Below are 23,580 nucleotides of genomic sequence, written 5' to 3' on the forward strand. Positions count from 1 at the left end.
TACAGAGTGCTTGCTTCTTTTCACCACTAGCTGCTGAAACAGAATGGCTGAGCTCATCTGGTCAGTGAAGTCTGGATCCCTTGCATATATAGCTGCAAGAGATGCTGGGAAGCAAGTTGCTGGATTCTACTTGGGGAGGTGCTGACTCATAAAGTTGGAATCCTCAAGTTTAGTAAGAGTGTTCAAAGGCTTTGAGAATCATCCAAAGAGTATGATGACTGACAAATGACATATGTCCATAGAGCTGGCAGACATTGTGTTTGGCAAGCCCTTCTCACCTTGGCATAACTTCTTTCAATCTTCTTAGTGTCCCTTTCCCATTATGATAACATTCTAGCTTCTTCTAAGATTCTTTGAAATTGGTGAATTCTCACTGGGAGCTGAGAGATGTTTTCCTTCCTTATGACTCTCAATGTCCTAATAAGCTGCTCCCATGGATACTGACGGAGTGTGTAGATTCTGTGAGGTTTGATGAGATGAGAAATTGTTTGAGAACTACTGCTCTGAGGTGATGAGAGGGAGACGGGTGTGTTAGGGTGGACCACTGCTCTGAGGTGATGAGAGGGAGACGGGTGTGTTAGGGTGGGGGGAGAAGATGGCAGATGGGAAGTGGGACAACCAGGTGCCAAGGCCACAAGGTGGGAACAAGCTTGGTGTCCTCCAGGACAGAGGGAAGGGTAGTGTGGTTGACGCATGGAGAGCAGAGTACGGTTCCAGATGTGGTCAGTTCAGTAGACGAGGTGCCCATGAAAAGGAGCTCGGATTTTACTGGAAGTGAAGTTGCAAGGTTTAAGAAGAGAAGTGGTTTTAAGGTTACTGTGTGGAGTGTAGCTTTTAAAAGCTAGTTTAGAAGCCTTACTGGTTTCCTCAGGCAGAGCCAGTCTCTCCTTGAATTCAGTGTGTTTTGTTCCCTTAGACAGGTACATCATTTATGCATCTTTCTCTGCCAGTAGACTGTGAGTTCCTGGAGGGTCCCCTGGGCAGCCTCCAGTCCTGTGCTGCCACCATCACTCTTCTGGGGAGGAAGTGGGATAAAGGGAGAGCCTTCGAAGCCTGTGGTACAGGCTGTCCTTCCAGCTCACAGGGGGCTCTCTGGGGAATGTATGTTTGACTTTCTAGTCCTGGTAATGTAAGTTCAAATGTTTATGGATTTTTGAAGCTGCGATGAAAGCATGTCTATTCATGCTGGTAGAATCTATGAGCCTTTTTTAGTTTTAATTTTTTTTACAGAGAGCCCACAGAAAAACCTGGGTTACTTGGTAGGGGAAAGGAATGTGGTGTGAGGATGGAGGTGAAACCTTGAGGCAGGCAAACCTGAACGGAGCTGGACGGCAGAGCTCGGGCCTCCTGAACCGGGAGCCTGGGGCCCTGGCCAGACGAGTGGGGTCGACCAGGCCCCGGGTGTACAGCGAGGCAGAAGTTTGGAGGGAAGCAGAGCCCGGCCGGGAGGCACCGGGCCGAGACCACCCAGACGAGACCGGGCCGGCGCAGGGCAGGGGCGGGAGGGGCGGCGGCGGCGGCGGGCCGGAGTCGGGCACCGCGCCGCCGGCCGAGAGGCCCCAGACATTCCACGCCAGCCGCGGGAATGCACTGAGCAGGCGGCGCGCGGCCCCGGACGGGTTCGCTGGGCGGGGCCTACGGCCGAGGGGCGGGACCGAAGGCTGCGGGGCGGGGCCCACGGCCGCGGGACCTTTAAATTGGCCGCCCGGGAGCGGCGCACGGGCCCACGACTGACCCAGCCAGCGAGGGAGCGACGACCCCCGACGCACACGGGCAGCAGCGCCAAGCCCACGATGCTGCGACATCTGCCGGGACTGCTCCTGCTGCTCTGGCAGCTGCTGCTGCTGCCACCCCGCGCCGTCCCCGGCCCCCTGGACCGCCCCGGCTTCCTGAGGTTGGGGACCCGCGGCCCAGGGGGCAGCCCCGGACGCCGTCCCGCTCCGGCCGCCCCCACCGGCACGCCCTATTCTGGGGCCGGCCAGCACGGCGGGGCCCGCGGCGCAGGTACACGGCCTGGGCGGGGACGGGAGAGGGACCCCAGGCTGAGAGGGACCTGAGAGGGCCTCAGGGAGGGACACCCTCCAGGAAGGAGGGAGATCCCCGGCCGGGGCCGGGCGGGATGTTGGGTGGGCAGGGGCATCAGGCGTTGAATGAGGAGGAAGAGCCTCCGTCATCCACCAGGTATTCCCTCCATCCCAGCCGGAGCCAGACTGTGGTGCAGGAGAAAGATCCCCTCCCCGATGAATCTTGTGGGGATACTGAGGTCCAGAGAAGGGAAGAGAGAGATGCCCAAGGTCACTCGTAGTCAGGGCTAGACTTTGGGTCTCCTGAAGGTCAAACTCCAGCAACTGCCCCCTGAGATTTGGGCAGGGAGGATGGGGCAGCCGTGGGAACACCAGGCGCCTCTCAGCTCTCTGTCCTAGACCCACCTCTGGTTCAGCTCAGTAAACCTTTCCTGAGATTCTGCTTTTAGTTCTCTGGTTGAGCAAAAATCCTAGAGCAGCAGAGAGGGAAGATCATCTGACACAGCCCCTGACAGCACATATAGGGAAACTGAGGCTCGTCAAGGGGAGGGGACCCAGCAAATCAGTGTCAGAGCCCAGAATAAAACTCAGGGCTCAGATAACCCAAGCATGGAACTTTCCACTGCTTCAAGCTACCAAGCTCTCAATATGGTTTACATAAGATTTTATCTTCATTACCAAAAAGTCCAGCATCAGACTTGTTAAAGTCCTGCTTTAAAGAGAGGCTACATCAAACCATTTTCTGGATGTCCAGTCTCATCTGGCCAGTGATGCTTCATGGCCCAGGTTGATTTGTGTTGTCTACCCCTCCTGCACCTTTCTGGATAATGTTGAGGAAGAGCACAAAGGATTCTTTCCTGCATCAGCTCCAGTGGGCTGGATTTGATATGGCGAGAGCATTGTCATTGAGACAGGGAGTGCCAGGGTTCACCACCGTTCAATTCAGTTAGTAATCAGTTGGTTGCTCCAGGCCAGGAATGGGGGTAGGGGAGAAGCCTTTCTCCTAGAAGTTAATTTTACCTCTTGTCCTGATCCACCTCCCTTGGGGAAGCATCTGGGAGGGAGAGGAGGAATTCTGCGTGGGGTGGTCAATGTTCCTCCTATGCAGTACTGGTCCTTTATTACCTGAAACCCAAACCAATATTGAATGATAATTCTTTAATAAACACAACATTCCACCCTTTTTCAAATTCACTTCTTTTTGCACCCAGAAACTGCTAAGCTTTGCTATGGGCTTTTATTTCTAGCAGAGCTATCAGAAATGGACAGTTATTGTGAGTAAGGAAACATTTTAGGAAATTCAGATTCTCATTTTCTTGGTTTCTGAGAATCAAAGTGCTGTTATCTAGTAAAGGGGAGTGAGATTCAAAAACAATTAATGATGAGGGGGTCTGAATCAGGAAGTAAGCAGATGCTCACAGAATGTCCTGCCATCTGAGTCAAGCCCCCTGTATTTTCTATTCCTGCTGTAATAAATTACCATGAACTTAGTGGCTTAAAACAACACACATTTATTATCTAAGAGTTCTGTGGCTCAGAAGTCTGACACTAGTCTCACTGGACTAAAATTAAGGTGTCAGCAGGGACATGTTCCTTTTGGAAAGACCTTAGAGGAGAATCCGTTTCTTTGCCTTTTTCAGCTTGTAGAGGCCGCCCTCATTCCTTGGCTCATGGCCTTTTCCCTCCATTTTCAAAGCCGCCAAAGGCAGGATGAGTCCTCACATGTCATCTCTCAGATCTCCTCTTCTGCCTCTCTCTTCCACTCTGGGAGCTGTTGTAATTACATTGGACCCACCAGAATAATCCAGGACAACATCCTCAATCTCAAGCCTTTAACATAATCACACATGCAAAGTCTCCTTTACCATGTAAATTAACATAATTACAGGTTCTGGGGATTAGGACATGGACATCTTTGGGGGGCATTATTCCTGCCCACCACACCCCTGTGACCTCCCATAGATGATTCCATGTGAAAAATCAAGTGAAGAAGCAAGGAATCCTGCATGTTTACTTACAAGAACATAGCCTCGATATTAGTAAAGACACCACTTGGGTGTTAGTGACAGCATTGTCAGATATGGGTTTGTATCACATGTAGTTTTCCCTTTACTCAAATTATGCAAAAACATCCAGATCCAACTCCTGGAAGGATTTTCTTCTTCTTTGCTTTCGATGCATGATAATTAGGGATGAAATGAAATTCTGGAGGGTTTTTTTTTTTTTAAAGAATTAATTCCTTTTGACCTAGCTAAATACATGACGCACAGCATATTTCAGGCTGGTGGCTCAAAGTCACCAAGCAGGATGTTTACTAGGTACATGAGGTAATGTTAATTTTGGTAGTAGAAAATGTTCCTTCAGAGAGAGGCAACCATGAAATGAAAGGTCCCTTTGGGCTGGGAGTCAGGAAACCTGGAGTGCAATCTACCGCTATTTTCTACCACTTTCTAGGTCTTACAGCTTCCTGAGACTCAGTTTTCTCGCCTGTAAAATGGGTATAAAAACAACCTCTGCATCTCTAACTTCACAGGGTTGTTGTGTTGGAATCCTGTGATCCCTCAGTGTTATTGAAAGTAGGATATTATTTATTGTTTTAGTTAATACCTCTAGGAATCAGGCTAAAACCAAGAGGATACTTTTCAGTTTTTAAAAGAAAACAGGCATAATTCCTGCTCCAGACTGGGCTTTTTCTGTCATCAACTGCTTAGCCTAGGAATTTATTTTGAATGAATAAATACCTATACCTTTTCCCCCTACACACTGAGTAAATTGCCTTCTTAGAGTTGCATCAATTTCCAGCCCCCTATTAGGAAAGAAAAGAACCCTGAATGACACTTCATGCCCAAGGATCTCATTTCCATTCAGGGCTCGGTGTGTGTGTGCATGTGCGTGTGCGTGTGCATGCGTGTGTGTGTGTGTTGAAAGAAGAGGAATGGCTTCTTTCTTAGCTAGTCCTGACTTTTGGATTTGATTTGGGTGGCTAGGAGAGGGAGGAGTATAGAACGAGATTAGAGGAAAAAAGGATAAGAAGGATGTGCTGAAAACAAAAATGTATTGTGTTGCTGCAATGTGCCAGGTACTTTTGTGTGGGAACGATGCAAGTTTCTTGAGGGCAGGGAATCTGGCTTATTTGCTTTTGTAGCCCCATGGCTTAATACATGGTAGGCTCTCAAAAAAATATATTTGGTGAATGAAAAAATGAAAGAGAGGTGACTAAGACACTTTGGTGGGGACAGTAGGACAGATACTAGGTCAAAATCTCTGCTTCTTAAAACAAGACATACTGACAAAGATGGAAGTCAACAGGGACCAGATTAAGTTGTTATCCTTCTTTCCACTTTCAAACTGTAACTCAGGGCTAGTTGGACCTCAAAGTTCACTAAACGTGAGTGAATGACCAGATGGAGGGAGAATTTAGGGCTACTCTGGAGCAGTTTTCACCGCCTTGGAAGTGGAGTAAAAGAAGGAGGCCAGCACGAGAGCACCAGTGTGCCTTACCTCACACTCTGCCATTGCCCGAGGGGCTCTGAGGCCTGGGCAGGCAGGGGAGGGTGCAGTGAGGGTGCCCTGAGTTCACCTTTCACACGATTCAGGGTCACTGTCCCATTGCCTCTGATGGCCAAGAAGCCCAAGAGAGGTCTGGAATCCATTCATTCCTGGGAGTCTAGAGGAACCCTTGAACAAAACTTTAAGCAGAAGGATAAGGTTCCCAGTGAAATTTCAAGACTCAGCCAGCCTGTAGGGGAGATATTTGGGGAAATGTCACACCTCTATGTGAATTCTCACTAGGGAATCCTGAAGGCCTCAGTGCTTTCAACATCCAAAGGGAGGGTGGTCTTGGGGAAGACAGCAGACAGTGGGGTATTTGGGATCAAGGGATGCTGGCCAGAACTCTCTGGGTGGGAGAACTGACCCCATTTCTTTCTTGTTTTTTTTTTTGTTTGTTTGTGTTGGCCTGGCAGCACGGGCATGTGGGATCTTAGTTCCCGGACCAGGGATCAACCCTCGGCCCGTGCAGTGAAAGCGTGGAGTCCTAACCACTGGACTGTCAAGGAAGTCCCAGAACTGCCCCATTTTTGACTGTGGTCTGCTCATCGCTTAGTCATGTCTGTTTCTCACACCCTTCTTTGCAGGTGTTTGCAAGAGCATGCCCTTGGACTTGGTGTTTATCATTGATAGTTCTCGTAGTGTACGGCCTCTGGAGTTCACCAAAGTAAAAACCTTTATCTCACGGGTAATTGACACTCTGGACATCGGGCCGGCAGACACGCGGGTGGCAGTGGTGAACTACGCCAGCACCGTGAAGATCGAGTTCCATCTCCAGACCCACTCGGATAAGCAGTCCCTGAAACAGGCCGTGGCGCGGATCACACCCTTGTCCACAGGGACCATGTCGGGCCTGGCCATCCAGACAGCGATGGACGAAGCTTTCACAGTGGAGGCAGGAGCTCGGGGACCCGCTTCCAACATCCCTAAGGTGGCCATCATTGTGACAGATGGGCGGCCCCAGGATCAGGTGAATGAAGTGGCGGCTCGGGCCCAGGCATCCGGTATTGAGCTGTACGCCGTGGGCGTGGACCGGGCAGACATGGAGTCCCTCAGGATGATGGCCAGTGAGCCCCTGGACGAGCACGTTTTCTATGTGGAGACCTATGGGGTCATTGAGAAACTTTCCTCTAGATTCCAGGAAACCTTTTGTGGTAAGTCTTTGCTTCCAACTAGAAAAGATGTTATATAGTCAGACATTGTGTATCCCAAAAAAAAGAGATTTATTCTTTTTTGGTGGAAATTTATGGAAAACTTAAATATAAGCAATACTTTTTCATATGTGTGTATTTCTTTTTTTTGTTTTTTTTGCGGTGCGCGGGCCTCTCACTGTTGTGGCCTCTCCCGTCGCGGAGCACAGGCCTCGGATGCGCAGGCCCAGCGGCCATGGCCCACGGGCCCAGCCGCTCCGCGGCATGAGGGATCCTCCCGGACCAGGGCACGAACCCACGTCCCCTGCATCGGCAGGCGGACTCCCAACCACTGCGCCACCAGGGAAGCCCTCTTTTTTTTTTTTTTTTAGCAACTTAAACATACTTTGTTGGTTTAGAAATATAGAGCTGCCTTATATATAACTTGGTTTGCTCATAAAAATCTTTGTGTTTGCATTAGAAATGTGAAATTCTGGAAATATCCAAGGTACATGATCCTGCTATTCCCTGATGGGGTCAGAAAAAAATACAAATAAAAAAATCTCCAGACACCTCTCTTCTCCCCTCTGCCCACCACATTTTTTCCAGATATTTTCTTTAGTTTTTCCATCTCTAGATTTAACAGAACTCTGCTTGTTTTTGGGGCAGAAGTCGGGGACTGTGTCTGTCTGTGGAAAGATCAGCCGGCTTATATCCCAGTGTAACTGTCAGTCAGTGTGTACACTTAGTGAATACTCCAGTTTTCAGATTCAGCTCGGTGTCTGATTATTCCCTGTGGAGGGAGAGGCTTAGGGACCAGGAAGGTTAGGATTTCAGCTCACTTGTGAGATAGCAAGAAGCAGGGTATTTTTTGTTTTTTTTAAATTTTTTAATTATTCTGTTACTGTTCTTCTCCTTTCTTCCTTTAGGATGGAGCTTAAATCCAAACATGCTGATTTAATTAGAATCTTTAGCATGAATCAGCCAAACCCATGAATATGAATCCATTCAAGGCTCGGGTTTATCTGTGGTCACTGACCAGGATTATGAATTTGTGGGACTCAAACTTTTTAATTTTTACTTTTAAATTTATTTTTGTTTTTCTTTTAAAAATTTCTGTCTTCCTTTGTTTCTTTGTTTCTTTCTTTCTGTAGTCATGCTTTATTTTTTATCATTTGGAGATAATCTTTCAAAGCCCTCTGTGGAATTATCTAAGCAGGTGTGGACAAATTTCTAGTTCAGGTGAATTTTAAAATGTAGATACCTTTTGCTATATAATCTATTTCACATTTGTTTTTTCAACATGTGTTTATTGATCACTGATGATACAAAGGTAAGGTAGTCCCTCCTACCATCAAGCAGCAGTCTGCGGCTGGGGGTGAGACAAACAAGTGAACCAATCATTACAATTGTAAATTTCAAGGAGACTTTATATATAAATGAATGTGAAACTCAGCAATCAACAATTTGTCAGGAAATGAGAGACGAAGTCTCGGTCTGGAGCAAAGTCTGGCCTCATCTCAACCAGACCTGGCCAGGGACCCTTTATCTTTCCTGCCCTAGGACACTGGGTCTTCACAAGCTGTCCTTGGCTTCGGTGGCATTGACTCAGCATTCATTGGTTTCCCAAAAGAAAATAGCTTTCTTTCTCCCAGAAAACCCCCCTGTGTTTGTGGGTGAGAACTTTTCCATAAAGATGCTGGTCTATGGCAAGGCTGGGTCTCAAAGATAGCACCTGGGGTTGGGCTTGAAGGACATAAAGTAACAAGTGGTGAGTGGTCATCTTTTCATTCTGGTACGAAAGATCTGCTTGTTCTGGGGGGAAAATATCCTCTCTATGGAAAAAAGACTGAGAGGTAGCTGTTGTAGTTAACGAGCTGGAAAGATTATTCCATGAGAAGGCCCTTCTTGGGAAAATATTAACCTGTCCTGTTGCCAAAATAGTGGAGGCTGGGTGACCTGCCACAGGGGTGCCAGCCTCCTGCAACAGGCCTCCTTGGTTTCTCAGAAATGACTAAATTCATTGATTCTTTTATCAAAACATGTCACTGGGGGAAAAAATCTGAGGTTAAAAATGGCTCCAGGAGCAAAAAATGAGGATACAGTTTAGCTAATGTAATCTAATTTGTTGTTTTCTTCCTTTTCTTTTTACTGGTTTGTATATAGCACGTAAGTTTATTCTCCTGGCAGATATGAGAGTCGCATGCGTATACATTTGGGCTTAGGAACCCATGCCGCATATTCGGAAGGCAGTTACCTACGTTGCCCTCCACCATTTGCAATTTCAAACATGTATTGCTGCCCAAGAGTGAGTGGGTTCCAGGCCTAGAGGAAAGCCTGGGTGTGAATTCTGTTTAGACACAAACTATAGAACCGTTGGAAACTGGGTTCTGGTGGCAGTGGGACCACTAGCTCATAGAACTTCAGGAAGTACATTACTGTTCCCTTCTTTCTGTTGGGAAGCAAAAGTCTTTTTTTCTGGCTAGGTGGATACATTGAATAAAATATCGAATTGCCTGATTCATGTAAAGTGTTTGGCTTCAGCTCCAAATTCAAAATTCCCTTTCTTTTTTGAGAAAGTCAACCACAAGATCTATGATTTTAAATTAGTTACAATTTAAACATTACTGAGACTGGTATTTATAATAAACCAGGGGCAGGAAACAAGTAGCCAATTTTTAGAGTGAACTAAAGATAGAATCAGAGACGAACCTGGAGAGTGATGTTGTTTTGACACAGGAGGAAGTATCTGAAATGCTTCTTACCTGTCGACGCTGACTGTTGTAAATTTCCTTTGCACAGCTCTGGACCCATGCGCGCTGGGCACACACCAGTGCCAGCATGTGTGTGTCAGTGACGGGGAAGGCAAGCACCACTGTGAGTGCAGCCAAGGATATTCCTTGAATGCCGATAAGAAGACGTGTTCAGGTGAGGCTGCTTAAGGGGTGGTGGCTGATGGAAACTTATCTGGGGACTCACCCCAGGCTTTGGACTGGCATTATGCTTTTCTCCTAACTGCCCTGTGGGGGATTTACTGTTATCAATGACTTTTCTTGAAAAGGAACATGAGGAGAAAAGTGAGGTAATACCTAAAACAGTATGTAATACTATAAGTAATGTAATAGTTTAAGTACCTATTACAGTACTTATTACTAGGTTTAGAGAGAAGGGCTAGTAGGGAAAAGGGCTAGTGAGGAAGGGGGCCAAAACTCTTCGTCCTTTTGAGGTTTTGGATTTTTTTTTTCCTGGGTTTTATTTCATTAAATACAAGCTCCTCTTACCTGTCTGTGACCGTAGAAGATTCATGGAATCTAGAAGTGGAAGAAAATCTAGGGAGGCTCTCACTCATCTGCTCTATGAATACTCACGTACAATCGATGAAGAGTGGGAATTAGGTCCAATTTGTTAAATCCTGGAAAAAAGCTTTTGAGAGGAAGAAAACTTAGAGATCATTTAATTCAACCTGCTCATTTTATAGAAAATGAAATTGAGACCTCCACAAGAAGGGAGAAGACTTACCTACCCATGTCATGGGGTCTGTTAGTGAAAGAGTCAAGACGAAGTGGGTTCCCACCCAGTCCAGCAGGCTTCCTCTCGTGCCAAGCTGTCCCATTTCATTAACACTGTGTGTGTGTGTGTGTGTGTGTGTGTGTGTGTGTGTGTGTGTGGTGTGGCCCGTAGTTATTTATTTGCCATGTTTTCCATGTGTTGACATTTGTCCTGATCATCTTTTGATAGTTATTAATAAGTGTGCTCTTAACACTCACGGCTGTGAACACATCTGTGTGAACGACAGAAATGGCTCTTATCATTGTGAGTGCTATGAAGGTTATACCTTAAATGAAGACAGGAAAACGTGTTCGGGTAAGTGGGGGCAGAGGCTTTACTGTTGCCTCCCTGTTTACCTGTCTCCCTAGTCAGTGTTTGGCGGGGGTCACATCGACGGGGAGCTCGGTCTCTTTTCCTCTCTTGCCATCTTGGGCTTTTCCCCTTTCTTATTAGAAAAGTTACAAATGGCAGCATGTGTCTCTCATGACCCACATGTGTGAGTGTGTTATTTCCTTCTCTGTACCCAGCCCTAAGAGTCCTTTCCAGAATCTAAAGACAATTTAGTATGTGAAAATCAAATAACAGCCCACAAGGAACTTACTACTTACAGAAAGAAAAGCAGTCATTCCATAGTGGAGAAACCTGGCAGACACCACTTCAACCAAGACATCAGAGTTAACATCACCAGCAATAACACACAGTGACGTCATGCATCTCCTGACATGATGTTCTGAGGGCACAATAGCACTTCTGTGGTATTCTTGCTAAAAATTCAGAATCATGAGGAAACCTCAGACAAACCCAAATTGAGAGACATTCTACAAACTAATTTTTCAGTAATTTTCAAAAGTGTCACAGTCATGAAAGGCAAAGACAGACTAAAGAAATGTCCCAGATTGGCGGAAACTAAGGAGATGTGACAACTTAATGCAATGTGTGATCCTGGATTGGATCCTGGACCAGAAGAAGGACATTAGTGGTGGAACCATTGGCAAAATTTGAATAAGGTCTGTAGGTTAGTTAATGGTATTGTATCAGTATTAGTTTCCTGGTTTTGGTAATTACACTGTGCTTATATAGGATGTTAACATTTGGGGAAACGGGGTGAAGTACTGGATTTTTTTCACTATTTTTGAAACTTTTTCATAAGCCTGAAGTGATTTCAAAACAAAAAGCTCAAAGATAAAAAAAAAAAGTTAAAAAATATCATGTCAGTACAGAGAAAAATACATTGAGTAGCAATTTGGGTCTTGAGTTCTGATGCTGTTCTGAGTCATTTGGTCTCCTTTGGACGCAGTTTCCTCATTTATTACAGGAGAGGGTCGAGCTACAGTTTCTTCAAACTCTAATTCTATGTCTTTCTGATTCTAGTATAATTCGTCCCCCAGCTGTTAGAATCCCTCTGATTCAGCATAAATACAACAAATCTAAAAGGAATGCTTTAGAAAGTATTCATGAGATACTTCGATTATAAGAGCTCAGTATAGGGCTTCCCTGGTGGCGCAGTGGTTGAGAGTCCACCTCCCGATGCAGGCGACACGGGTCCGTGTCCCGGTCCGGGAAGATCCCACATGCCGCGGAGCGGCTAGGCCCATGAGCCATGGCCGCTGAGCCTGCGCGTCCGGAGCCTGTGCTCCGCAACGGGAGAGGCCACAACAGTGCGAGGCCCGCGTACCGCAAAAAAAAAAAAGCTCAGTATAGATGATTCTGAAAAGGGGTGGGGAAAAATAGAAGCATAAGTATTGTGTGTGTAGGAGTTTGTTTTACTCAGCTAATTCCTAGTGAGAACAGATATTACTGATGGCTTTGAGTGGTTTCTAATAAGTTTTCCTCTCTGCATCGCTAGCTGCAAATAAGAAGATTTCTATATATGGCTGATAAAAGACTTTTCCACGTTTAACATCTTTTCTTCTGGACTTTTGTTGGGCAGCTCAAGATCAGTGTGCTTTGGGCACACACGACTGTCAGCACATTTGTGTGAATGACAGAGCTGGGTCTCATCACTGTGAATGCTACGAGGGCTACACTCTGAATGAAGATAAAAAAACGTGTTCAGGTAAGGTCCACTCAGTAAATTCTTTCATCCGGGGCTCTTTCTACTGCAGTGAAACCAACTTGCATTTCACCAAGAGAGAGATTCGTAAAGGTAATGTAAGGAATCGGGCTTCAGACATTCTACCATGCTTTTCAGACCAAGGTAAACATTGCTCAGGAGGCAGTGAGCTCACTAGGTTTTCCAAACATAGCTCACTTCAGAAAATTACTGGGTAATGGGTAGGGAGTGGGGGATATAAGAAAAGCTAATTGAATGTACGGTCCTAATCCAGGAAAATTTTATAGCTCTGTAAAGCAAATAGGAAACTTTAGAGGAAGTCAGCTGGACAGTAAGTATTTGGTGTGATAGGCTGAACTGATCTTTTTCCAATTAAAACTTGGCCTGGAACTTTTCTGTAGTGTTAATCTTAAAGCCAGATCGTTTTAGTAAAGGAGGCTTTGTAAATGTCTGAATTAGACCTACACAGATCTTCCAGTAAGTTTGAAGCAAGTCGTTCCCTGACAGTTTCTAGATGATCAGTCTTGGGTGAATGTGAGATTTATAACTTGGCGAGGAAGCCCATGCCAGAACTGCTAATCCTCATTAATTTGATTTAAACTCACTGGCAGAACAGAGTGGCATTTGTAATGTAAAACCACTCCTAAGAGAAATTCCTAGCTCTCAGGGTGGTGTTTAGTTTTGGCATATTCAATATTTTTTTAGATTTTATGTATGCTTTCCTCTTCCTTGAGATGTAATGTGTGACCTTTTCAAGAGAGATTAAAGGAAGTGGCATATCACTAATTCCCCCCCCCTTTTTTTTTTAAAATGAGATCAATAAAAGAGTTCTGAGCACCTATTTTGTTCCCAGGACTCTGCTAAGCACTGTGGGGTTGTAAGGAAGCGTCAGCTTCTGCCTCTGAGCTACGTACAGGCTGGGTGCAAGGAGAAACAGCACCTTAAGAAAGCAGGGACTCTTAGCCAGGGAGAGGGACCGACAGTGACTAAGGGCGGGAGGGGCTGGGAGGCAGGAGGTCTGGGATGGACACAGAGGGCTGGGACTGGAGGTGGGCCTCGGCAGGAGGGCGGATAAGGCTTAGATGGAGGAGTGGAGAGGGCAAGGGCAAGGGGAGTGGCTTGCACTGGTTTGTTCAGGGGGTGGGACTAAGTCAGTTGGATGGAAAGGACTCAAGGCTGCACTTCTCAAACCGTTACAAGTATCCCTCTTGGTACTTTAAGCAGGACCTTTAATCTGAAGACCTGGGAAAAGGAAACAAAAACACATTTACATGTAAACTAACAGATATTATGGCATAAAATGGACCATTTTATTAAAGAAAGAAATCAAAGGCGATTTTCAGTTAAGGCAGACTACTCCAGGCAACACTTCCAGATAACGGTTTGCCAACATTCTTCAGTGCCTGCTGGGTACCATGCACGTTCTAGGCATTTTAGGCACAGTCACACATTTACTGCTCACAGCAACTTTACAAGGAAACTGAGGCACAGACAAAGTAACTTGCCTATGGTCACTTGCCTAGTGAGTAGCAGAGCCAGGATCTGAACCCAGGCACTTGCTCTGGTGGTTACATATGCTCTCAAACACTAAGCTACACGTCTCATGGTACAAAGCACAGGACAGCAAAAGGAGATAGAAGGAAAAGACGAGATGGTGAGAAGTTGGTATTTATATATTTTACAGCAATAATGGATGCCATTCTAAAACTGGGTCAGATCCCCTCTAATGGCCTGCCTTCCCCTTGCTGGGCAGTGGCAAGGCCTGTAAATTAAATGTGGAGCCCCAGATCACGGGCCAGGGACTGCAGGCATATCCACTTGTTATTGCCAGAGTCGCTGCTAAGCTGGGCTGAGGGGAAAACAAAATGTTCTGCTAGTAGGCATTTTGCTGGAAACATCTGAATTGTAGTAGTGAAGGGGAATATCAGTGTGAAAGTTGGAAAGACACTATGGATAGATTACCTAGGGCCTTACGCTTCATGAACAGCTGTTTTACAGGCAATAGTGAGCCATGGAAGGTTTGTGAGCATAAAATGACACTTAAGAGGAGAGTTAGAGGAGAACAAATAAAGTAGTTTGGCTTCTGCAATGGCCGAGGAAGAACCTATGTATCCCAGGAAGCCCTTGTTCCTTGTAATGTATTTACTTGTGACAGACACAATACTTCCCTATCCAGTCATACACATCATCACCATCGTCATCATCATCATTGTTATTATTTCTTCTCTCTGTGTGTGTGTGTGCGTGTGTGTGTGCAGGCCAGTGTTTTCTGTCCCACTTTAAGCATCAAGGGCAGGCCCTTGGTCAACATAGTTTTTGTGCAGCATCAAATGTAACTGCATGTGCAGGTAGGTCCCTAATAATTTATTTTTGGTGATGGTGAAGATGATCTGTGTATAGCTGGACAGGTTGGAGGTATTCATGGTCATCAGGAAAGGCTGGAGATAAGTTCTGGAATAGAATCAAGACTCAGTGCAGCCCCAGGACTGCAGATAGCAAAAAAGAGAAGGCACTGAGATAGCTGCAAGAGATAACAAGGAAAGGGGTGTGGGATAGGGAACGGGAAAAGAGGCTCTCTCCTTCTGAAACGTGGGAGACGCGTTGCTGACGACTGTAGGATTCATTTGCTGCACTTGTTGGCACCGAACCAAAGCTTCTTTCTCCCGGAAGTCTGTGTTTAGTTTCCAGTTGTAATTTGTGAATATTCTCTTTCCTGACCCATTCCTGCTCAGTTCGTGACCAGTGTGCACTGGGCTCTCATGGGTGCCAGCACATCTGTGTGAATGACGGGGCCGCGTCTTACCACTGCGATTGTTATACTGGCTACACCTTGAATGAAGACAAGAAGACATGTTCAGGTAAAGACTGTCCCTTTAAGCCTAATTCGTGTGCTAGGACAGTCTTAGGAGTGAGCTTTCCCGTCTCCAAGTCTGAAGCACGCTTCTGAGTCTTGCTCCTGGGTCAGAATTCTCCAGTGGTTCCCAAATGTCTTCAGAATGAAATAATTCTACCTTTCCACCAGGCATCCTTCCCTCCATGGTCTGATTCCATTTTTTTTTTCCTAATTAAAGTCTCTCCCTAAGTCCAGGTTTTTCTTTAATTACAGTAAAATATACATGACATAAAATCTAGCACGTTAACCATTTTAAGTGTAGTCCAGTGGTGTTAAGTACATTCACATTGTTGTGCAACTATCCCACTGTCCATCTCCAGAACTTTTTTTATCATCCCAAACTAAAGCTCTGTACCCATTAAACAAAAACTCCCCATTCCACTCTCCCTACCCCAGGTAACCACTCTTTTTCATTTTGTCACTACATTTGGCCCCAGATTCACTCCTTCTCTCCAAGACCTGTGATCCAGCCACATGGACTGTTTGATATTCCTGGAGCATGCCCTGTACTCACCTGTCTCCATCCTTTACTGTAATCTGCTTCCCTTGCCTCTTCTGCTTGTCAAAATCCAAGAACCACATCCTCGCCAACGTTTGGTTTTGTTGGATTAAACTTTTGTCAGTCTGGTAGATGTAAAGAAGTATCTCCCTGTAGTCTTTCTTTTCCCCACTTCCTGGTTACTAAAGAGGCTAAGCTTCTCTTCTTATATTTATTTGTCACTTCAGTCTCTTATCTGGAAAATAAGATCTTATCTATTTATGCCTTTATTTTTCTATTGGGTTATTTATATTTTTCTTACTTATCATAACAACTCTTCACCTGTCTGGATATAAATTCGTTGTTGTTTTTATGTGTTGCAAATATCTTCTCCTAGATTGTATTTATATTTCCACTTCTTAAATGACGTCTCTGCAACAGCATTCGTTATGTTTTAATTCTTAAGTTGTGCAGTGGGTTTATCATGCATTCGTTTTTATGCATTATGAGGCATTTGTCTTTATTATGCATCATAACTTACATCAGTGTCCTATAAATTACTTTTTGTGAATCAAATGTTACAAAATGTCTGTTTGTTTAATTTCCAGAACTAGTTCAGTTTTTACCCCCTCTACCAGAATTCCCCTTATTCTTCCATTGAACTGTGTCCTCTTTTTCAGCACTGGATGCCTTGTGTTGTGGTTACTTGTGTGTTCCTTCAGTCATTCCTTCATCCAATCAATAAATAGAGCATCTGCTATGTTCTAGGCACTAGGTATACAATCATGAACAAAACAAGTATGGTCTTGGGTAACAGTCTAGGGGGAAAAGACGAGTGCATAACACATTTATAAATTAAGAGCAGCGATGGAAGAGAACAGAATGGGGGTTGGGGACCCTATTTCAGGTTGGGAGGGTCTCTCTGAGGTAGGTTGAGACTGGAGTGCTGGCGGAAGGAGGGAGAGCAACGCCAGGTCCTGAGTGGTGGCTTTAGTGGGGAGAGGAGGTGAAAGGCCACCCGTCTGACGGAAGCATGACCGGCCAGGGATAAGTGTGGGGTAAGGCAGTTTGGAGAGTTAGGCGGGGTCAAACTATGCTGCTGCTCTGGGGCATGGGAAATTCTATGAGAAATGGGAAGTCATGGAGGGTTTTTAGCAGTGGAGCAGCACCATGCTGTTTATATTTTTAAAAGTCACTCTAGGGCTTCCCTGGTGGCGCAGTGGTTGAGAGTCCGCCTGCCGATGCAGGGGACATGGGTTCGTATCCTGGTCTGGGAAGATCCCACGTGCCGCGGAGCGGCTGGGCCCGTGAGCCATGGCCGCTGAGCCTGCGCGTCCGGAGCCTGTGCTCCGCAGCGGGAGGGGCCACAACAGTGAGAGGCCCGCGTACCGCAAAAAAAAAAAAAACAAAAAAACAAAAAAACCTCACTCTAGCTGCTGTGTGAACAGCGGATTGAAGAGGATGAAGAGCAGAAGAAGACCAACCAGTTCGGGGGCTATTGCAGTTGGGCTAGGATGGTGACAAGGTGATAGAAATAGACTGATTCCAGACATGTTTTGAAGGTAGGATGAACAGGACTTGGTGATAAACTGGATGTGGGGATAGGATGGGGGCGGAGTAGGACGGCTTTCCTATTCCACTTGAGCAGCTGGAAGGATGGGGTATCTTTACTAAGGGGACTGAGAGTGAAGCAGATTTGGGGAAGAAAATGCAAGTTTTGGACTTGTGGTTTTATGCTCCTATAGACCCCAACCACCACGGGTAGTAGATTTTGTCTGTACTCTTAGCATCTACCGTAACACGTGACAGTTACTCAGCAGATACTTCTTCATTTGAAGTAAAGTGTGGATCAGTTTCTTGGGGAGGGGGAGGGTTAATAAGGAGCAGCTTGCTTTTACCATTTGAGTATTTCTGGGTGCTGTCTTCCTATCTTAAGTGTTTAATCTTCAGAAAAATCAGTCTTGGGAATTTTTTCTTCTCCTGGAAGGTGAGGATTCCAGAATGGTTTATAATGGCTTAGGCTCTGACCTCATTTCTTTAGCCATTCACTTATTTGTTCAGCAAGTATTCATGGAACTTCTGTTCTATATCTAGTACTCTGTTAGGTCCCGAGGAAGGAACTGGAGACAGATTAATGTTTTGTGGTTTGCACTGTACAAGGCTTGCACTACTTTTGTTAAATTTATTCCTAAATATTTTATTCTTTTTGCTGCTAGTGTGAATGGATCCATCTCTCAACTTTCAATTGTGCAACATCACAGTTTTCCAGTTTTCTATGGGGTGTTTTAATGAGAATATTACACTGCGCCCCTACCCTCACAGAGCTTATAGGCTATCAGGCAAGATATGCTGGAAAAGTATCACAGGTACCAATTTTATACTCTGTACAGGGATGATGGGCATGTACTTGATATTCAGTAGATACTTTTTGGCTTACTATTAATTTACTGATCGAGATGGGGATTTGAGCTGGCTGTCCCTAAAAGTTTCAATAGGATTTAGACAGCTAGATTGATTAATCAAGTGAATTTATGGTCCTCCAGCCCTGTATCTTATCTTTGTATTGGGTTGACCAAAAAGTTCGTTCGGATTTTTGTGTAACATTTTACGGATAGAATGTGGGAGAAAATGCAAGAGCAAAGGACTACTCTTTTCCCCAAGCAGTACTACTACTCAGTTGGAAGATTATTCATCAGTCTTCAGATCTGGAAGTTACTCTTATTTCTGTTAGGCAACTTTAGGGGCTATGATATTGAGTAGGAATAGCCGCCTCACTGAATTACAGAAGCAATTGGAGCTAGAATTATCATTCTCCCACGTTCTTTGCTTAAATGTCAATACAAACCTGAATTTTTAGTTCCAAAGTATTTATGGGTAAGAACAAGAATTCTCAGTTCAAACCATTCAGTAGAATAATAGTCTGTATAGGAATTCAGGAATTATCTAGTTTTAAACCTTGAAATGTTTTGGCCACACAAATAGAGGACTGTTTTCCTCATTTTCATTTTTTAAAATTGAAGTATAGTTAATTTACAATGTTGTGTTAGTGTCACGTATACAGCAAAGTGATTCAGTAATATATACATACATATATATATATATATATATATATATATATATAACTTTTCAGATTCTCTTACATTATAGGTTATTACAAGATACTGAGCATAGTTCCCTGTACTATACAGTAGGTCCTTGTTGTTTAACTATTTTATATATAGCAGGGATATATCTTAATCCCAAACTCCTAATTTATCTTCCGCCTTCCCCCAATCCCCTTTGGTAACCATAAGTCTGTTTTCTATGTCTGTGAGTCTATTTCTGTTTTGTAAATAAGTTCATTGGTATCACTTTTTTAGATTCTACATGTAAGTGATATATGATATTTGTCTTTCTCTGTCTGACTTACTTTACTTAGTATGACAATCTCTAGGTCCATCCATGTTGCTGCAAATGGCATTATTTCATTCTTTTTATGGCTGGATAGTATTCCATTGTATATATGTACCACATCTTCTTTATCCATTCATCTGTCGATGGACATTTAGGTTGTTTCTATGTCTTGGCTATTGTGAATAGTGCTGCTATGAACATTGGGGTGCATGTGTCTTTTCAAATTAGGGTTTTCTCCAGATATTTGCCCAGAAGTGGGATTGCAGGATCATATGGTAGGTCTATTTTTGGTTTTTAAAGGAACCTCACACTGTTCTCCATAGTGAACATTTTCATTTCGTAATGAGTACACAGTATCACAAGGGATTGTCTTATCTCTGCATTCTTGGCTTCTCCCTGCATTAACTTAAATATTTACTTTATATCATGGAAAATTTCAGACAATTACAAAAGTATAGAGAACAATAGAGTGAACTCTCATATAACCATCACCCAGCTTTGACAATTGTAAACTTTTCCTCAACATCTCTAACTCAGTTCCTTTGGTGACAAAGTCCACAGTACTTTCTCCTCTTTCCATGTGCTCTTATATTCTTTTATCTCCTAGAAAATGCATTTAGGTAAGAATTAAAAATGGAAGTATTGGGCTTCCCTGGTGGCGCAGTGGTTGAGAGTCCGCCTGCCGATGCAGGGGACACGGGTTCGTGCCCCGGTCTGGGAGGATCCCACATGCCGCGGAGCGGCTGGGCCCTTGAGCCATGGCCGCTGAGCCTGCGCCTCCGGAGCGGAGAGGCCACAACAGTGAGAGGCCCGCATACCGCAAAAAAAAAAAAAAAATATATATATATAAGGAAGTATTGAATCACAGATTTCCTGATTTGCTATGATTTCTAATTAGCTATAACATTTTGTGTATTGTCATTGTCTTCAGCCATTGCAGAAGCACGAAGACTCATCTCCACAGAAGATGCTTGTGCATGTGAAGCCACACTGGCATTCCAGGATAAGGTCAGCTCATATCTGCAGAGACTGAACACCAAGCATATCCTTTCTGGAAGGTTTTCTGCTTCTGCTTGAAGCCAGCTTAGGTACTACAATTGAGCTGACATTTTAGGACATTGCACAAGATAAGTGCCTTATTAAGTTTTAAGATGAGCCACAGTAATACACAGCTTTAATTTTTTTACTTGAGTTCTTTTAAAATGTTTTAAGACCGTTACACCCATTCTTATTTACATGTAAGAGCTGTGTAATTATTTATTTTTCTAGTGCTTTTCCATAGCAATATAAGCTCCTAATTGTGCTCTATTTGACAGTGCTATTATCCTGATTCCTTAATATGATTTTCTTATTCAGAATCTGTACATGTACAAAACGAGTCAGCTGATTAATGGAGTGTGATAGTTCAGACGACACATAGCTGTGTGCTTTGTCTAGCCAAGTGGTCAAAAAGCAGATTTCAAAATGTAACACGGTACTACCTCAGAAACTTTCAAAATCAGTTTTTTAGCCAAAGGAGTAATTCAGGAAAAGTACTTTTTCTTAGCCTAGTTCAAGTTAACACCACCTTTCCTAGGGATCTTAGAGGCATGGTATTCAGACTGTGATAGGGATACCCTAGGGGTATGCAGAGACTTTCCAGGGGTATGTGGGGACACAGAAAATTTTAAAGGAATCAATTTCCAAATCCTTCACTTCCTTAAATCCATCTGCCTACAATGCAACTTGGGGTCAGTTGGCATTCTCTTTTCCCATCTCTCACTTCAGTGTCACCATTCTCCTAAATTTATACAAGAAAGGCATACCTCTTACTTACCCTGAACTTTACTAAGGTGAATATCTTGGAAAGGTAAAGTCTCCAGAGAGCTTTTAAATTAAGCTTCATAAACACATCTCCCCCAATTCATCCCATTAGGAGATACCTTTCTAATTACAATTCACCTTTTATTTTTAATGATTTTATGTCAAAATTGTGACTTACTCGTTGTTTGGATCAATTGTGTCCCCATAATAGTTGTAATGGTAGCTCAACTGAGACGATTAAAAAAATTTAGCACCTTATGGTCAAAGAAAATTAATCCAAAGGTAATTTCAATATAAATGTGTATGTGCTTGTTGTTTGTATGAAGTTTACATCAGAGAAGTATAATAGAGTGATAAAGAACAGATTTCCAAGATTCAAAGTAGAATAAAATTGTGGAGGAAGTAGAAAGGAAATACAAATTCAAGGAAGTATTTCATTTTAGAAGAACAACAGTAGTAACAATTCAGTACAGTATTAATATTACCTGGGATACATTTAAAAGACTGATTTAAATTTTGTTTTAAAGCATCAATATTTATAATATAGCAGAAATTGCATATTTGCAACTAAAACTTATGATGAAAATTTTCATGTATTCTAAATATGCACAAGATTCACTTATTTGTCAAAATTATTTTAGGGGACATATGAACGAAAAATGTTTGAAGACCACTGCTTTATATCATGCTCGCTAAAGAACAGAATATCTGAGTTTTAGATAGATTAGATTTTTGGTGAGAAAACAATTTCACTCTTTTTGTTCAAAATAGAACTTAAATATATATATATATAATCTTGTATTGAAGTGTTTGAAAGTGTGTTTGCATTTTCTAATGTCTAAAAATATACGGTGTTAGCCTTAACAACTTAGCCACTTGATGACATTTTGGAGAAGTTGCAAGCAAATGAATATGGACAAATACATCGTTAAATTCCTCAATTTTTTTACCTGGAAATATGAAGCATTTGGTGTATTTACTACTTTGGCATACTCCAGTGTTCCTGCTAGTAATCTGCCATTACCAATGCTTTAATGTTACTGGATAAGTAGTATGAGGATCTTCTGGAGAATCTGTATCATTTTTCTAAGGACATAAATGTCCCTTATTAAGAGCAAATTTTAGTGTCTCTAAGCTATTACTGTGAAATGGTAGGAAACAGAGTGAAAAGTTTCATAATTTCTTTCTTTCTTTACTAATTGAGCCATTTAATTTTTAAATGTTTATATTAGTAAGATAACCAGGCTTAAAATGCGAACTTTTGATGTTTTCTTGATAGTATTTATAGTGTAAACCAGTCCTGTTACTTTAGAGTGTAAATTGTACAGGGTATTTACACATAAAAAGTTCATATAATTAAATTGAGATGACTACAATTTAGAACTATATCTTTATCACTTTTTGTTTTTTTCTCATTTTTGCCAGAGTATTGTTGAAGCTGTGATCAGGAAATTGTAATACACATACCTAAATATAGTTAATACAGATTAAGTGAACTGTTATATGTCATTTTTCATTCATTCTGATGTTAGAAAGAAACACACAATTAGTTGTGAATGAAGTGTTAAATTTTTTACCAAGGACAAAAAACCCTAAATTTACTTTGCTGTTTTACTCTAGGATCCAGTCAATAAAATTATATATTTATAAATACTGGTATAATAAGTAACAAAACCTAATGTCTTTTAAAATGTTAATGATAAGACTAACTCTTTTTTTTCACTTACATATTTGATAAATTTTTTTCAGCTTTTATGCTTATAACTTAGAAAAAATAGTTCTTTAAATTGTATACTACTCATTCTTTTCTTGGTTTATGTTGTGTTTAGTAGAATAAAAATGTCAATATCTTTATATATTATTGTCATGCTTTTTTTTGGTAACTCTTGTATCAACTTTGCCTATTAACATATTTTCTTAAATTAAGCTGAATTACAATTATTTTGAACGAAACAGTTTCTTGTCAAAGGACACAATACTGTGACTCCTCCTATAATTTAATCTCGTGCTCTTAAAATTAAAAATTTAAGCTCAGGTTAAACAGAAAGGCTTTAATCAAGATTGTTGTGGGAGAGGGAATAAAACAAAATTACATAAATTCAGATAAAATAATGATGAGGGTACATTAATATATGCACTTGAAAAGAAAATATAACCTACAGATGCAAACCCAGAAACAGTAAAAAATCTAAAATATAAACTGTAAAGGGAAGACATGAAAAATGAACACATCAAAGGCAGTAAATATTATATGAAACATTTATTGTTATTGCTCAACATTTTTGAAAGCACCTGACATACAGCAAGTATTATTTTCCAAACTTATTTGAGCACAAATTAGTTATATTAATATATCACAAAGACATGGTGTTATAGGAGGAATAAATGAGAGCTCATGTGCAAGAACTAGGGAAAGGTATTTAAAGAGAGACAGATTTTCAAGAGTGTGACCATCAATAGCTTGAACTAATCATGTCTTAAGCTTAACCAGTTGACTGGAATCCCCTGGCTTAGATAATTGATTTTTTTCTTGAGTCCAGTATAGGGAGCCCGTGATCCGTTGCCAACAAACATATCTTAGGGATGTAGTTGGTGCTGAAAAAGATACACATTCATTTGAAAACAAACAAATTATCTGAATGGGATCGGGCTTAAGTTTGGGAAGGATTTCTCAGGGAGACCTGATGTGTGCGTTTGGCTAGGCGCAA

At 42.8% G+C, this 23,580-nt stretch overlaps 1 protein-coding gene across 2 annotated transcripts; it reads left to right on the top strand.

The window, feature by feature from the left end:
- The first annotated feature begins 1,717 nt into the window (after positions 1-1,717).
- MATN3 (matrilin 3) lies at positions 1,718-22,616 on the top strand. Of its 2 annotated transcripts, XM_079941330.1 has the most exons (8): positions 1,718-2,004; positions 6,161-6,727; positions 9,506-9,631; positions 10,442-10,567; positions 12,183-12,308; positions 15,038-15,163; positions 20,001-20,110; positions 21,748-22,616. In XM_079941330.1, the coding sequence occupies exons 1-8, from the start codon at positions 1,794-1,796 to the stop codon at positions 21,802-21,804; spliced, it is 1,449 nt and encodes a 482-aa protein (XP_079797456.1). In that variant the 5' UTR covers positions 1,718-1,793; the 3' UTR covers positions 21,805-22,616. The 2 variants fall into 2 exon arrangements, with proteins under 2 accessions (XP_079797456.1, XP_079797457.1); XM_079941331.1 differs by lacking the exon at positions 15,038-15,163.
- The last annotated feature ends 964 nt before the right edge of the window (positions 22,617-23,580 follow it).

Source organism: Stenella coeruleoalba, assembly GCF_951394435.1.
Source record: "Stenella coeruleoalba genome assembly, chromosome: 13".
NCBI classification, from domain to species: Eukaryota; Metazoa; Chordata; class Mammalia; order Artiodactyla; family Delphinidae; genus Stenella; species Stenella coeruleoalba.